The sequence below is a fragment of the Tetrao urogallus genome, assembly GCF_951394365.1.
Source record: "Tetrao urogallus genome assembly, chromosome: 12".
Lineage (NCBI taxonomy): Eukaryota > Metazoa > Chordata > Aves > Galliformes > Phasianidae > Tetrao > Tetrao urogallus.
In genome coordinates this window covers 1,184,458-1,198,638 of record NC_136825.1, presented here as the reverse complement: position 1 = coordinate 1,198,638, position 14,181 = coordinate 1,184,458, and the positions used below count along the sequence as shown (strand labels likewise).

Below are 14,181 nucleotides of genomic sequence, written 5' to 3'. Positions count from 1 at the left end.
TGTAGCTGCTGTACTTTTTTGCTTTCAAGTTGTGCCGCTGCTGCCCCACCGTGCGGCCTCGGCAGCACAGAAATCCAGGGCATGGAGGCAGGGAGAGATGCCGTCCTGCACGATGCCTGCGCCATGTGCCACGTGCCATGTGCCGTGCTGGACCTTCTTGGTGCTGTGCCGTGTGCCATGTTGTGTGCCTTGTGCGTGCCAAGGTGCCACGTGCTGCGTGCCATGCCATGTGCTGTGTGCTGGGCCTTGTGCCATGCCACAGGCTGCCTGCTGAGTGCTGCTGTGTGCCATGCGCTGCGCTGATGTTCTATTTGCCCTGCACTACTTGCCATCAGCAGCGTGCTGCATGCCATGTGCTACTTGCCATGCACTGTGCGCCATGTGCTGTACCTCACGTGCTTTGTGCCGTGTGTGATGTGCCGTGTGCCACATGCCATGTGCTGCATGCCCTGTTCCATGCACCGTGCCACTGCTGTGTGCCCCAAGCCCTGCTCTGTGTGTCCCCACTGGGGATGTGCTCTCCCCTGGCAGGGTGCTGGCACAGGGTTTGTCCTTGCAGCCATGCCTGCATGCTGTGGCCGCGTCCCTGTCCCAGAGCTGCACTGTTAGGTGTGGGGATGCTACCGGCCATGGGCAGAGCACGGTGTCCAATCCATCATATTTATAGCGCCTGATTCATCCCAATTAAGCCAGATAACAGATGTTGCCATAGAAACCCACCGGGGCTGCGGCTGTGTTCGGCCATTGGTGCAGGCAGGGGGGCTGAGACCCCTCCCCAGGGCTGTGTGTCCCCCTGTGTGTGTGTGGGGTGTGTGCTGCCACTAGTCGATGTTTAGTTGATGGGGTTAATTATCTCTTAATGATCTCTTTGTAAGGCCGCTGCTGGCAGTGCAGCCAGGAATGGGGCAGGCGGTGCCGCAGGGCACCAGGGCAGCGCAGGAGACACGGGAATGTGCTGGGATGGGGTTCTGCAGTCCTGCTATAGGATGTCCTGGCCATCCTCCCACAGCCACACCCGGACAGTGCCCTGGGATGATGGGCCCCCACCCTGATAACGCCGGCACTTCCCGGCGCCAGAGCACAGCCTCCGCCCTGGGAACACAGTGCCGGCCTGGGAATGACAATAAATATTTATTCTTTCCCAAGCGGGGCCACGTTCCCCACCGCGCTGCAGGAAGTGAGGGGTCGGGGGTCACGGCCACCGGGGGACGGCAGCCTTGGGGACGGCGGCGGCGCTCAGCCGGGAACCGCCCCGCCACGGAGCATGGAGCCGCTGCTCCCCATCCCAGGGACACGCTCTGTGTGCTGTGCAGGCTGCCCATCCCTCACGCCATGGCCCAGTGGGCGCTCAGCTCGCTGTCGTGCATCTCCTCGTGGTACACGCGGTCAAAGAGGGCGTTTTGCGGCGGTGAGAAGTGGGAGCGCCAGTCGCCCACCACGCCTGCAGGAGGGCAGCGCTGGCACCGCGCTCGAGGGGCACCGCTGTGCCCACGGCCCTGCCCCGTGCCCCCCTCACCTTTGCGCATGAAGCGGCCCTGGCTGTGGTCCATGATCTCGCGGGGGATCAGGGTGTAGTTGGCCATGGCATTGTCCCGCATGGCTGCGAAGCTGCAGTGCTGCTCCAGCGCCAACAGCGTCTGCGGCTCCAGCGTAACGCCCAGGAATGCGCTGAGGCGCTGCGCTGTGCCACGCAGGTCCTGGGCACGGCAGGTGAGATGGAAGGATGGGAGACAGGGATGGGGGACGTGGGGACGGGGGATACGGGGATGCAGAGCTCACCTCGTGCAGCTCCTCATAGGTGACGTAGATGATGTCGAGGAGCTGCCGCTGGGCCAGCCAGCCCTTGACATGCTCAAACCATGAGCCGTAGTGCACTGAAGGGATGAAGCAGGTGACGGGGGCCAACAGCTGCCCCCAGAGTGGCCCCCACATCTCCCCAGCCCTTACCTTTGCCCTCCAGGAACTGCTGGAGGAAGGCGTCAAAGGAAACGGGGTCGGGCAGGAACTTGGCCAGGCGGTGGAAGTGGTAATAGGAGACCACCACATCCTTGGGGTTCCTGGCCACGTAGATCACCTGGTGGGGAGGGAACATGGGCTCAGGTTTTCCCAGGTTCAGCTGCCCCATGAGCTGACTTACCCGCAGCCATTGGGTTGCACCCACAGACCCTCGTCTGGGGGACCCCTCACCTTGGCCTTGCTGCCCTGCAGCCGGGGGCCCAGCACGCGGGCAGGCAGGTGGCTGGTGATGAGGCGGTGCGTGGCTGTGTCCTGCAGCGAGCTGCGGAAGTGGATCTGCTCCAGCCAGGGCGCCCGCTCCCAGTTGGGGATGGTCTTGGCCGGCTGCGCGTCCCCACCGCTGTACAGCAGTGTCAGGATCTCCTGCATCCACGTGGTGCCTGGGGAGGTTGCCGTCAGGGCACCCCCACCCTGCACGGGGCACCGCAGCACGGCACGGCACGGCTTGGTGCAACATGGCATGACACTGCATGGTACGGAACAATATGGCACAGAGTGGCACGGCATGGCATTGCTTGAGACAGCACAGCATGGCATAGCAAGATATGGCATGGCATCACAAGGTACGGCACAGCATGGTGTGGCATGGCACAGCTTGGTATGGCACAGCATGGTATGGCATAGCATGGTATAAAACAGACTGGGATGGCATGGCATGGCACGGCCTGCTATGGCTCAGCGTGATACAGCACTGCGTGGCTTGATTTATCACTGCACGGCTCAGCACAGCAGTGTCACTTGGCACACGTTGCAGTGCAGCACGGCACAGATCAGCGCAGCAGGGCACTGTGGGCATAACACAGCATGGTGCTACGTGGCACGGGGCACTGCTGCACAGGCAGCGCAGTACAGCAGCACTGCCCCTTTGAGCCCCCACCCATTGCTCCGGGCTGGGGGTGGGGATGTGGCTGGGACCGGGCTGCAGCAGAGGAGGGTGTGGGGTGGCCATCCCATCCTGCGTGGTGGTGGGGCCAGGACCTCCGGCTGTGGGGCTGTGCTGGGAGGGGATGGTGATTGCGTAGGGCTGGCCCAGCTCCTGGCCACGCAGGCAGTGCCGGGGCCCATTGGCAGTGATGGCTGAGTGCCAGAGACCTCCGTTCCATCCCATCCCATCCCTGTCCCCTCCCCACCCAGTGCCACTTACCCGACTTGGGGTAGGTGACGATGACCACGTCGGTGTCACGGAAGAGGAAGTTGGTGGCAAACTGCAGGGACTCTGAGGTGTGGAGGTGCCCGGGCAGCGTGATGCCGGCGAAGGTCTCCGTTACCTCCAGGCGCTCCATGGCCCCGCTGTGCCAGACGTGATGGGACGGCCTTTAAATAACTGCAGAAGAGGAAGCCTGAGAGGCAGGCAGAGGGCGTGGGTAGGACTCCCCCCCTCACCCGCCCCCCGACACATTCCTGGCAGGGGGCCGAGAGCGGCTGCGCGGGGCCGGCATGAGGGGAGTGCGGCTGCAGGGATGGGGCTGTGGGGTCGGCCGGGGATGGGGCCACCATGGGGAGAATATGGCTGAGCCCATGGGGGATGTGAGGAGCGCCGGGAGGCTGCGAGCCCTCAAGGAGTTGGAGAACTCGAAAGCTTCGCTGGCCTCATAGGTGATTCCCGTGCTGTGGGGTGCCAGTCCCATGCCACGCTCCTCATGGTGGAGGCCTTGGTGCCCTATGGCTGTGTTCACTGTGCTGCAGAGGGGTTTTCAGCTCGACCACCCCAGGATGAGGATCTGGAACCGGTTGTGCCCTATGTGACTCCGCACCACTCCCAGCACACGGCCACTGCAGTCCCCAAGGCCACCTGTGGCCCTGTACACAGGATCCACTGCAGAGTGGATGTGTGCCTCAGTTTCCCCCCGCAGCACCAACACCTCTGGCTGCGCCACCCTAATCCTGTCTCCCAGCCCACAGAGCCGGGTGGCCGAGGCATGGAGCTGTGGGGTGCCCTGGTGCTCGGCCCCCGCCCGCAGCCATGATGGGGGCTGGCTCTGGGGTGGCCGTAGCCCGTTCCAGCCCTGCACAGCACGCAAGCCGGAACACATATTTCAGAACCACGACGGGGAGCAGCTGCCTGAGTGTTCCAGGGCTGGTGGTGAGCTGGGGACAGGGGTACCAGGCAGCGTGTCCTGCCAGACTCCATAGCATGAGGGGCATGGGGCTGGGGGTGTTTCTATGGGGCTGGGGGTGCCGGGCTGGGGCGGGGGGTGCTGGGACAGGAAGGCCAAGGAAGGGATGGGAGCAGCGCTTTTTCCCAGCAGAAAAAATCTGTGCTGTGTTAGAGGGGCCGGGAGCATAACCACAGCTATGCGCGTCCCCATGTCACCCCGCGCTGCGCTGCAGAGGCCGTCGCGGTGCCCGGGCACTGCCGGGGTTGTGGTGCAGGGTGCAAGGGTGGGTTTATGGCCCTAGTGCTGGTTATTGATTTACCACGGGGAAGAGCAGTCAGCAGTGTGGGAACACTCAGCGGGATCCTGAAGCAGCGGGGCAGCGATCTCATCCCACCACTGGCACACCACGCGAGGATGCTGCGCGGGATCGTGCTGCTGCTGTGCCTGCTGCTGCCCTGCTCGGGGCAGACGTTCCTGCAGGAGGCTGAGCGCATCATGGACTCCACACCGGTCATCGATGGGTGAGCACGGCCACGCGTCCGCTCCAAAGCTTGCGTGGCACTGTGGGACGGGCTCTCGGTTCCCTGAGAAATCCCCAGCACAGAAAAACCCAAGGACCTGCCTGGGAAATGCCCTCACTGAGCACCCTGGGGACACCACATAGGAACGGCGCTGTCCTGGGAATGCCCGCATGGAGCACTCGAGGGACGTGTGGGAATGGCCCTACAGGGGGATTCCACGTGGTACCTGGGGCTGTGTGGTTGGGGGGAACCCCAGCAGCCAAGCCAGGAGTGGTGCTGGGAAGCGGTGGGGTCAGGCTGCCCCAGGGGAAGTCCTGCAGGATCGTGTCCTTAGGGATGTCCCTAGTCCTCCACCATGCTACCGTTCCCAGTGGTGCCCACATGGCTATGGGGCCATCGTGCAGCCCAGAGAACCCCAGGCAGTAGGAGTGGAGCTGTGGGAGCCAAGGGATGTGGGGCAGGGGGAGACCCAGCTCTTCCCCAGTGATACTGCTGGGCCCTTAACAGCACGCAGTGGTGGTGGTGACATTCCTGCGCAGAGATGTGGGGCTGGAGCCATGCAGGGAGCAAGGAGCAGGTGGGGATGAGTGGGGGGGGCAGGACGGGAGGGGGGGGATTTCTGCAGGGGAACCACACCCCCAGTCCTGGGCATCACTTCCTGGTGGCACAGATGGATGGGTGGGACAGATGGATGGATGGAGGAAGGGGCAGGAGAAGGGAGGGGCAGATGTGGAGAGAGGGAGGGGCAAAGGGAAGGGAAGAGGGAGGAAGGGGAGGATGGATGGATGGATGGATGGTGGGGGATGAATGGTGCCTAATGGATGGATGATGAAGCAGAGAGGCAGATGGGCAGCCAAGTGGTTGGTCAGTTGGACAGACAACCCCCCGCTCTCCCTTTCTCCCTGGCCCAGGCACAACGACCTGCCCTGGCAGCTCCTCAAACTGTTTAATAACCAACTGTTGCTGCCGGCATCCAACCTGACGCAGCTGAACAACACCCACACCAACATCCCCAAGCTGAACACTGGACACGTGGGCGGCCAGGTGGGACAGCAAGCGGGGCACGGGCACCGGAACAGCCCCTGCTGGGGCTCTGGGTGCTCACCTGCTGCCATCCCCCCAGTTCTGGTCGGTGTATGTGCCCTGCGACACGCAGAACAAGGACGCAGTGAAGCGCACGCTGGAGCAGATAGACGTGGTGCACCGCATGTGTGAGCTGTACCCAGAGACCTTCGCCTGCGTCATCGATAGCGCAGGTGAGCGGCAGGGGGAATGGCTGCAGGGGCACAGGGCTGTAGGTGTCTGTCCCCAGCTGAGAACTCGCTGTGCCCCTGCAGGCATCGAACAGGCATTCCAGGACAAGAAGGTGGCCAGCCTCATTGGTGTGGAGGGCGGCCACTCCATCGACAGCAGCCTGGGTGTGCTGCGCACCTTCTACCGCCTGGGCGTGCGCTACATGACCCTGACACACAGCTGCAACACACCCTGGTAGCCCACCGTGGGAATGTCGTCGGGACGGGGGGGATGGGGATGGGGATGGGGATGGGGCTCGGGGTCTGATGCTGTCCCTGTGGCACAGGGCTGACAATTGGTTGGTGGACACCGAGGAGGAGGAACCCGTGCACCACGGCCTCACAGCGTTTGGGAAGGTGAGTGGGATGGAGGCGGGTGGCAGTGCCGTGGACCAGCCAGTCCTGAGGGTGCAGTGTCCTCACACTGCCTTGTCCGCACCCCTGCTTCCCTCCCTGCAGAAAGTTCTGGAGGAGATGAACCGCCTCGGCATGATCGTGGACTTGGCTCACGTCTCAGTGGAGACCATGAAGATGGCACTGGATGTCTCTAAAGCTCCCGTCATCTTCAGCCACTCCTCTGCCTACAGCGTCTGCCCACATGCCCGCAATGTGCCTGACGATGTGCTGCAGATGGTGGTGAGCACACGATGGGAGCACTGGGGGGGAGGTGGTGCAGCACAGTGGCACAGGGCTCAGGGCCACCTCTCCTGCAGGCCTCCACGGGCAGCCTGGTGATGGTCAACTTCTACAACCAGTACGTGACCTGCAGCAACGTAGCCACGCTGGCTGATGTCGCAGGTAAGGCTGCGGGCAGGGATGAATTGAGGGCACAGTGTCACCCCATCCCCTCACCCGCCCCCTCTGTGCCCACAGACCACATGGACCATGTGAAGAAAGTGGCAGGCGTTGAATCCGTCGGCTTTGGCGGGGACTACGATGGTGTCACGGGGTAAAGTGGGTGATGGCACGTGGGAAGCGGGACGGAGTGGCCAAGGATTGACCCTGGGCATGGGGTGTCCCCTGGGGATTGCTGGATTGGGGTGCTCCCATGTCAGGCTCTGAGCTGTGGGTGCCACAGGCTGCCCACGGGGCTGGAGGACGTTTCCAAGTACCCTGCATTGGTGGCGGAGCTGCTGGCCAGGAACTGGACGGAGCAGGAGGTGAGCGCGGCGCTGGCCAAAAACCTGCTGAGGGTGTTCAAGAAAGTGGAGGAGGTGAGTGGGGCATGGGGAAGTACAAGGGGGCATGGAAATGGATGGGGCAAAGGGATACGCGCTGGGCACGGGGATGTGGAGGGCACTGGGGTGCACTGGAACGTGGACAAATGGGTCATGAGGATGCATGGGGAGAATGGGCAATAGGGTGGATGAGGGACACGCAGAGCAGGGGTCTGAGCAGCATACAGAGATGCACAAAGCACCCTGTGATGCAAACTCGCCCTGGCCCCGCAGGTGAAGGAATCCCTGCAGGGCACACTGCCCCTCGAGGAGCCCATCGCCCTGGAGGAGCTGGAAGGAGAGTGCCGCACCAGCTATGGCTACGCCACCACCACCACCACCACCGATGCCAGCCCAGCCCTGCCCCTGCCAGCAGCCCTGGTGCTGCTGCTGCCCCTGCTCAACACCCTGCTGCCATAGTGCCCACGTCCTGCCCCAGCCCGGTCACAAAATAAAGCCATCCCGCTCGGTGTTCAGGCTGTCACCGCACCAGGAGTGAGACATCACTGTGACAACACGCGGCCAGGGTGGCAGCGGGGCTGCCTCCGCAGGATGCTTACATTAATCATTAGCTAATTAATTGGCTACTCAATCATCTTCTTAGCAATTTCCTCTCACATTTGGGAACAGCCTGTCTTTGGAGCGGAGGCAGCTCTTGGGCACCAAGAAAACAAGCTTGTGCAGGAGAGTCATCTTCCTGTGGCATTCACAATTTGGCTGAGGCACAAAGCCCACTCTGCCAGCAGGGAGCGGGGAGGGGATGAGCCCCAGTCCCACCAGGATGGCACCCATGGGTGGTGGATGCTGGTGGCAGGCCTGGGTCTGCGTGGTGGGGAACACTGGAGCTTGCTTACTTCGTGGAGCTGGGGGCTTTCCCTCGGCAAGCCCGAGCTTCTCAGAAGGGCAAGGGAAAGGTGTGGGGAAGAGTGCAGTGAGCTCAGCAGCCCAAAAACAAAACTGGGAAAAAGGATCTAGAAAGGAGGCAACCGTCCTGGGCTGTGTTGGCTGTGCCACAGCTGCAGCAGTCCCTGCTTGCCCGGTTCCCCAGCACAACCACAGGAAGGGAAGCGGTCCCTGCGGGGATGTGCCCGCTCAGCGTCCTCAGCACATCAGAGGCTTTCTCCTGAGCCACCCCCCGAGGCTGTGACCCCCAGCAGGCGCTGGCTGCCCTTTCCCCGGGCAGGAAGGCTGAAGGAATGGGCCTCTTCCTCCTCAGCTCGGCCCACAGCGGTCCTCTGTCCCCAGCTGCAGTTGGGTTTTCAACCCACAGCAGAGAACAGGCACAGCCCAGAGCCCCCCCTCTTCTGCCTAAACCCCCGTGCACACCACGATGGATGTTCAGAGTGTTTATTTAAAACAGCATTAGGTAATCAACAGGGTTTTGGAGAAGAAAAAAGGCAAACGAGACAAGCTTTAAAAAAATACCACCACGGATCAAGACACAGAGAAAAATCAGATGGGAAAAGGGAGTGACTCCAGGGGCAGAGTCTCAGTCACCCTGAGCCTAATCCCAATCCCCAGCCCCACACACGGCACCCACGCAGGGCCAGGAGCCAGCAGCAGTGCCACTCCATGGTGCAGGCACCTCCCATGCCCTCATCACCACCCCGCATCCCTACCGCAGCACACGAGGGAAGAAGGCTCTTTTGGTCACCAGCCACGTGCTGTCACGGTCATTGAACTCAGAAAAAATAATCAAAGCAGTGAGAATTGTTTTTGTGACAAGCGCTGCGGTGTCTGTGACCCTGGGGCTGGGTGCCAGCACTGGAAGATGAAGGATGGAGCTGCCTGCCCTCTCCCCACACTGCTGTTGCCCTGCTGATAGCAGTCAAGGTCCCACTCCCAACTGCAGCTGTACTTGACTGAAAGCTCCCATTGCAGCATTGAAGTGAAGCTGCCACGCCACAGCAGGGCTGGCTGCGTGCTTCACAGCTTGGCTCCAGCACTGCAGGGCCAGGCAGCTGCAGCACACTGCTTGCAGCCTGCAATTCCTCCTTGTGAGAGGCAAAGGAAACTTCATTTCCTTCCTGTAAGCTGCCAATCCACCCTGTATCTTGGTGGGCAGCGAAAACCTCAGCCCAAAGGAAGGCTCTGAGCAACTGTGTTCCACTGTGGGTTGTGGGAGCAGAGCAGAGCAGAGCTCAGGCACACCAGAGATGCAGCAATGTGGGGATAGCAGAGTGGGAGCGACAGCAGGGAGAGCCAGGGGCCAGGCACAGAGCGGGGCTGGATGATGCACACTCAGGGCAGTTTGGTATTTACACCAGCAAACCCATCCAGTGGCAGAAGTCTGGGTCACCAAGGCTGAAGGCAGCTGAGATCCTCTCCCAGCTGCAGGGCATTGGGCACGGAGCGGGCACACGGTGAGTCATGGCACAGAGAGCTCACTGCCACACCGCACTGCTGGGAGGTGGTAGATGCAAGGATTCGCACACACAGGCTTGTGCAGGGCAGGAGGAGGGTTTTAAAGGTCACTTCGTGGTCAAGAGAAGCAAAGGGGGTTGGCCTGTCGTGACAAGGTGAATCTGCAAGGAGAAGCCTGCAAGCAGGGCACCCACATACGGCTACGGACCGAGCGGTGAGGGCTGAGCAAGGGCACCACTTCCTGCAAGGCACAAGCCCCACAGAAACACCATAGCCTCCCCCCAACCCCTGCTGTAAATCTTCTCCATGGGGACAGACACTTGCTGTAGGTCCCCAGCAAAGTGCTGCCCACAGTACAGAAGCCCAAAACTAGGTAACAACAGAAGCAGGCAACACAGGGAAGAGGCAGGCAGCCAGCACCCCAGGAGACACTGCGACCCACCTCCAGAAAGATTCATTTAGTGTTAAATCACATTGCATCACGGGACGCTGCGAGAAGCCGGCAGCGACCCTCAAATGAAAAACACCCTAAAATAAGAAACAGCAAAGTACTCGTCAAGCCCAGAGAAGGGCTGTCCTTGGCTCCACACCCCCTGTCGGGATCTCTGCCTGCTCTGGTCACTACTGCACCCCAAAAGAAGAGTCTGCAGGGAGGCGGACAGGGCTGGGGACATGCTGCTGCAGGAGGAGCCTGCCCAGCCAGCAGGTCAGAGCAAGGATGTGATAGAGGCAGAGAGGAAGGAGTCCTGAGTCCCTCCGTCCCCATACACCATACAACCAGCATGGCAGCAGTCCACAGGGGTAACAGGAGATCTAATTCCGCAAGGCAGCCAACCTGAAAGGGAAAAGACGAGAGGAAACTGGCATGAGAGCAGCTGGGAACAGCCTGAAGGACCCGCCAGCCAGGCCGTGCGGGACACAGCTCTGCACAGAAGCCTCCAGAGGCACTCTGGCTGCAGCCTCATGGGGAGCAGCAGGGAGGGAGCAGGGAGAGGAAGCTCATCGGTTCCTCCTGGGGCAGTTCCAGCAAAACAGCCTGTTCCTGGAGCTGATTGAAGGTCAGCACCAAGCGTTCCAGAGCAGTAGCAGCTGCGTGAGGATGAACGCAGAGCAGGGCGGACGGTTCTGCTCCGGATCGAGAGAAGCCAGGTGCCAGCAGCCACCCCCACCACTAAGTAACCAAATGGTACTTTGCCTGCCTGCACCCTCCCCAGGCCTCACAAAGTGCCACAGGGGCTGCCTGGCAGATGCTGCAAGCTCTAGCTTGCCTGAGCTTGTACCACCAAGGGCTCAGCATCCACTCAGCCTGCATTAAATCACTGCTCGCATCAGTGAGAGACCCCTGGGAAGAACTCAAAGCCGCCTCAACACGAGGTGAAGGACTTGGGAGAGAACAAACCTCCGTGACAGCTGGTCTTCCTGGGAGCGCATCGAGCTCTCCCCTACTGCTGAAGCACCCTCAGGGAGCTGGTTGAGCTGGTCCATGATCTCCAAACCATTCTCCTCTGCGATCTGCACAATGAGGCTGTCCACCTGCTCCTGTGGTGTGGTCAGCGTGGTAGCGGAGCTCATGGAGTCCTCCATGACCTGCAACAGAGACAGCCTGTCAGCCCACCTCATGGGTAAAGCATAAAGGGGGAGGTGCAGTCTTCCTCAGCTCCATCTGAGCAACCTCTAGCTGGGACAGCACCTTTGCTTTCCTTCCCTTGCCTGCTGGTTTGCCCCTTTATACAGCAAACACTTTCTTTGCTAGGCAGCAGTGCTGCGTCCTGCCCAATGTCTCTCCTACACCTGAAACACAGAGCAGTCTCATCCACCCAGACCCCTCGAGGCCATCTCCTCTTACCGATGTATGAACATCCAAATTCTGAACCTGCTGCTCGAACTTATCCATCACTGCAGACACCTTCTGTAGGTCCATGGAGCTCAGAGCTTTGTCCAAAGCCTTGGTCACCTGAGCCATGTTTTTCGTCACCTGCAAGAGGATATTACTTCATGGATGCTGTCCAAAAACAAAGGCATCCCTGCTGAAAGTAAAACCCTGGCACACAGCCCAAGGCAGAGCACAGCCCAAGGAAGCACACCACTGCAGCTCCAAGCAGGACGGGTCCCAGCCCACTTCTCTGTAAACACACATGCAATGGCTAGCACAGACAAGAAAGCAGGCATGAGCCTCCTTGATTAGAGCCATAATAAAGCAGCCGGGGGAGCTCTCTGTGGGCATGTCAGAAGCTTCACTACACCAAGAGTGACTGGGCTCATTACAAAGCTTTACAGGACCCTCATCTGAGAACAAGGAAGTCCAAGGTTCAAGGCAGATGAGAAGGGAGGAGCCAACACTCTACACAGGGCACAGACTGCTCTCAGAACCCCGTGCTGAAGAACAAAGGCTCTTACCCCCTTCATTGTCACTGCTGTCTGCACCTTGGAGGCCACCGCATCCACTCGGGAAGCCATGCGGAGCCAGTTCAGCCCCTCGTTCTTCTTGCGGATGGCATTCTCTGCGTAGACACGAGCACACTCCACATTCTTCTGCTGAAGGGCCTGGAAGAGCAAAGGGCAACCGCCTGCACCAAGAAACCACTCCATATTTATAAACAAGCACTCCCCTTTTCTGCCTGACAGACTTTCAGCAGGAAACAGCTCATCTGCGACCTCTGTAAACACTGAGGACGCCCTTGGAAGGGAATTAAATCCCTCAGTGTCACAGTGACTCACCACATCTGCTCAGCAGATTCAAGATCTCAGGATGAGACTTCAAAACATATTGAAAGCAAGAGAAGAAAATGCCCCTTTTTCTCCACCCGTCAGCAGCACACAGCTGGTGGGGCACAAGAGGAGGCAGGGTCTCCAGCTGCTCAGCGCAGCATCCAGATGCCAGCATCATCACTTGGTGACAAATTCCCACCCACCTTCTTGACTTTGGCTTGTTCCGCCTTGGAGTCCTTCTCAGCTTTTTTGGCAAGTTTCTCCAGCTGCTTTGCTGTGAACTGGAGAGAGAACTGCGGGTTAGTGCTAGGACACAGCAGGGGAGCCAGCAGCAGCAGCAGCACCTCTGTGGCACTGGCCGCTCACAGGGCACATACATGGTGCCAACATGAGCTCTGTGAGCTGCTACAGCTTCCTAGCTTAGGGATCCATCAGGTTCTGACGAGGTGTCAGCTCCCTCCAGGGCTGCAATGCTGGCTGTACGAAGGGAAGCTCCCAGAGTACACAGCATGCTGAGGGCCAGTTTTCTTGCTGTGGAGGTGGGGACAAGTTTGGCAGTGGTTGCCTGAGGCACAAGCTCAGCTGATGAGCTCCCTCTTCCCGCAGCTGCTGGCAGCAACGAGCCAAGCAGAGCAGCAGCAGCAGCACACTGTGGATCTCTGCAAGCCAGGGTGTTCCATTCCAGTCACTGGCAGCTCAGTTGTTTTTTTTTTTGTTGTTGTTTGTTTGTTTCAATGTGTGCATTACGATTACTCTTACACCCTGCACTCCCTTCGCCTGTCAGCTAGGGAAAACCAGAGCAGCGCCACCCAGACGCCCTGTTCATGCCAACACCGATGGGACAGGCCCTCCTCCCGGGGGTGGCTTTGCCACTGATACCGGAGCGCGAGCATCGTATCGGGGCGCAGGGCCGAGAGCGGCTGCGTGGGGCGGATTCGCAGACTCGGCCCTCGCGCGGACAGCGGGGCACAGGACGGGAGGGGCCAGGAGGGGCTCGTGGCCCGGATGGCGTTACCGGCCCCCGGTGACGAGGGCGGCGCGGAGCGGCGCTACGTTACGGAGCTGCCGGAGGGATCGCCGGGAGCTCACCTTCAGCTGGAAGAGCGTGTCTGCAAGAGAAAGAGAGCATCGCCTCAGCGCCGGGCCTCAGCACCGCGACACACCGGAACCCAGGCCGAGACAGGCCGAACCCAGCGCACCCCGCCTCGCTCCACGCCGGGAGGCCCCACAGCCCGCACGCAATACGGCGGGACCGCGCCAGGCCCGGTACGGCGGAGCCCCCGCCTCGGCTCCCCTTACCGTCCATCCTGCCCCGCCGCCGCTTCCGGGTATCGTCGCCGCTTCCGGGTGCGGCCACTGCTGCTTCCGGGGTGCGCGCGCCACCCTGTGACGATGGCGCCCCCTGGCGGCGGGGCGGGCACGTGGGCGGGGATGGAGATGGAACGGCGGCCCTGCGCTTCGCGGACGGGGTCGGGGCGTGGTGCGGCCTGCGGGGTGGGGTGTCAGAACGGTGACGTGCGTGTTGCCGGGACACCACAAAGGGACCGAGACCACGCCAGCAGCCATGGGGCAGCTGCTCTGCAAGGACATAGGCACAAAGGGTAATGGGGTCCCATACGGCATGCTGTGATGGGGACAGGGATAGGAATGGGGGTAGGAATGGGGACAGATGAGGATGGGGTGAGGATAGGAATGGGGATAAGGAACGGGGACAGGGATGCCTCTCTGGGCACACATGGAGCTGCTGCTCACCTCAGTCACCCGCCCTCATTTTGAACTCATTTATTTCAAGACAGAATTTTATTTCCAGCCTGGTCTTGCAGGCACAGGGAGAGATCAAGGAATGACACATCACAGGCCGCTGCTATTAATGTGCTGTAAAATCTCTCAGATCTGTGATGTTTCAATCTTCTGCCTCCTCACTGCCCCACAAAAGAGAGCACAAAGTGAAGTGCTTCCCGTT

The 14,181-nt window shown here is 60.7% G+C and overlaps 3 protein-coding genes across 3 annotated transcripts; 1 reads left to right on the top strand and 2 right to left on the bottom strand.

Moving 5' to 3' along the window:
• Window positions 1–1,325: 1,325 nt before the first annotated feature.
• Window positions 1,326–3,299, bottom strand: LOC306950892 (sulfotransferase 2B1-like; the record flags this gene model as incomplete). The annotated part of the gene is made up of 6 exons (XM_079541290.1): window positions 1,326–1,441; window positions 1,517–1,697; window positions 1,780–1,874; window positions 1,948–2,074; window positions 2,188–2,396; window positions 3,161–3,299. 6 exons carry the CDS (start codon window positions 3,297–3,299, stop codon window positions 1,326–1,328), a joined length of 867 nt encoding a protein of 288 aa, XP_079397416.1.
• A 1,230-nt stretch (window positions 3,300–4,529) lies between these two features.
• On the top strand, window positions 4,530–7,565 carry DPEP1 (dipeptidase 1; the record flags this gene model as incomplete). Its single annotated transcript, XM_079541358.1, has 10 exons — window positions 4,530–4,636; window positions 5,548–5,680; window positions 5,760–5,892; window positions 5,974–6,124; window positions 6,216–6,285; window positions 6,388–6,564; window positions 6,642–6,726; window positions 6,802–6,877; window positions 7,007–7,142; window positions 7,380–7,565. The coding sequence occupies 10 exons, from the start codon at window positions 4,530–4,532 to the stop codon at window positions 7,563–7,565; spliced, it is 1,254 nt and encodes a 417-aa protein (XP_079397484.1).
• Window positions 7,566–10,322: 2,757 nt separating this feature from the next.
• CHMP1A (charged multivesicular body protein 1A) lies at window positions 10,323–13,111 on the bottom strand (the record flags this gene model as incomplete). The annotated part of the gene is made up of 6 exons (XM_079541289.1): window positions 10,323–10,344; window positions 10,909–11,096; window positions 11,356–11,484; window positions 11,907–12,053; window positions 12,422–12,524; window positions 13,098–13,111. The coding sequence occupies 6 exons, from the start codon at window positions 13,109–13,111 to the stop codon at window positions 10,323–10,325; spliced, it is 603 nt and encodes a 200-aa protein (XP_079397415.1).
• Between the last annotated feature and the right edge of the window lie 1,070 nt (window positions 13,112–14,181).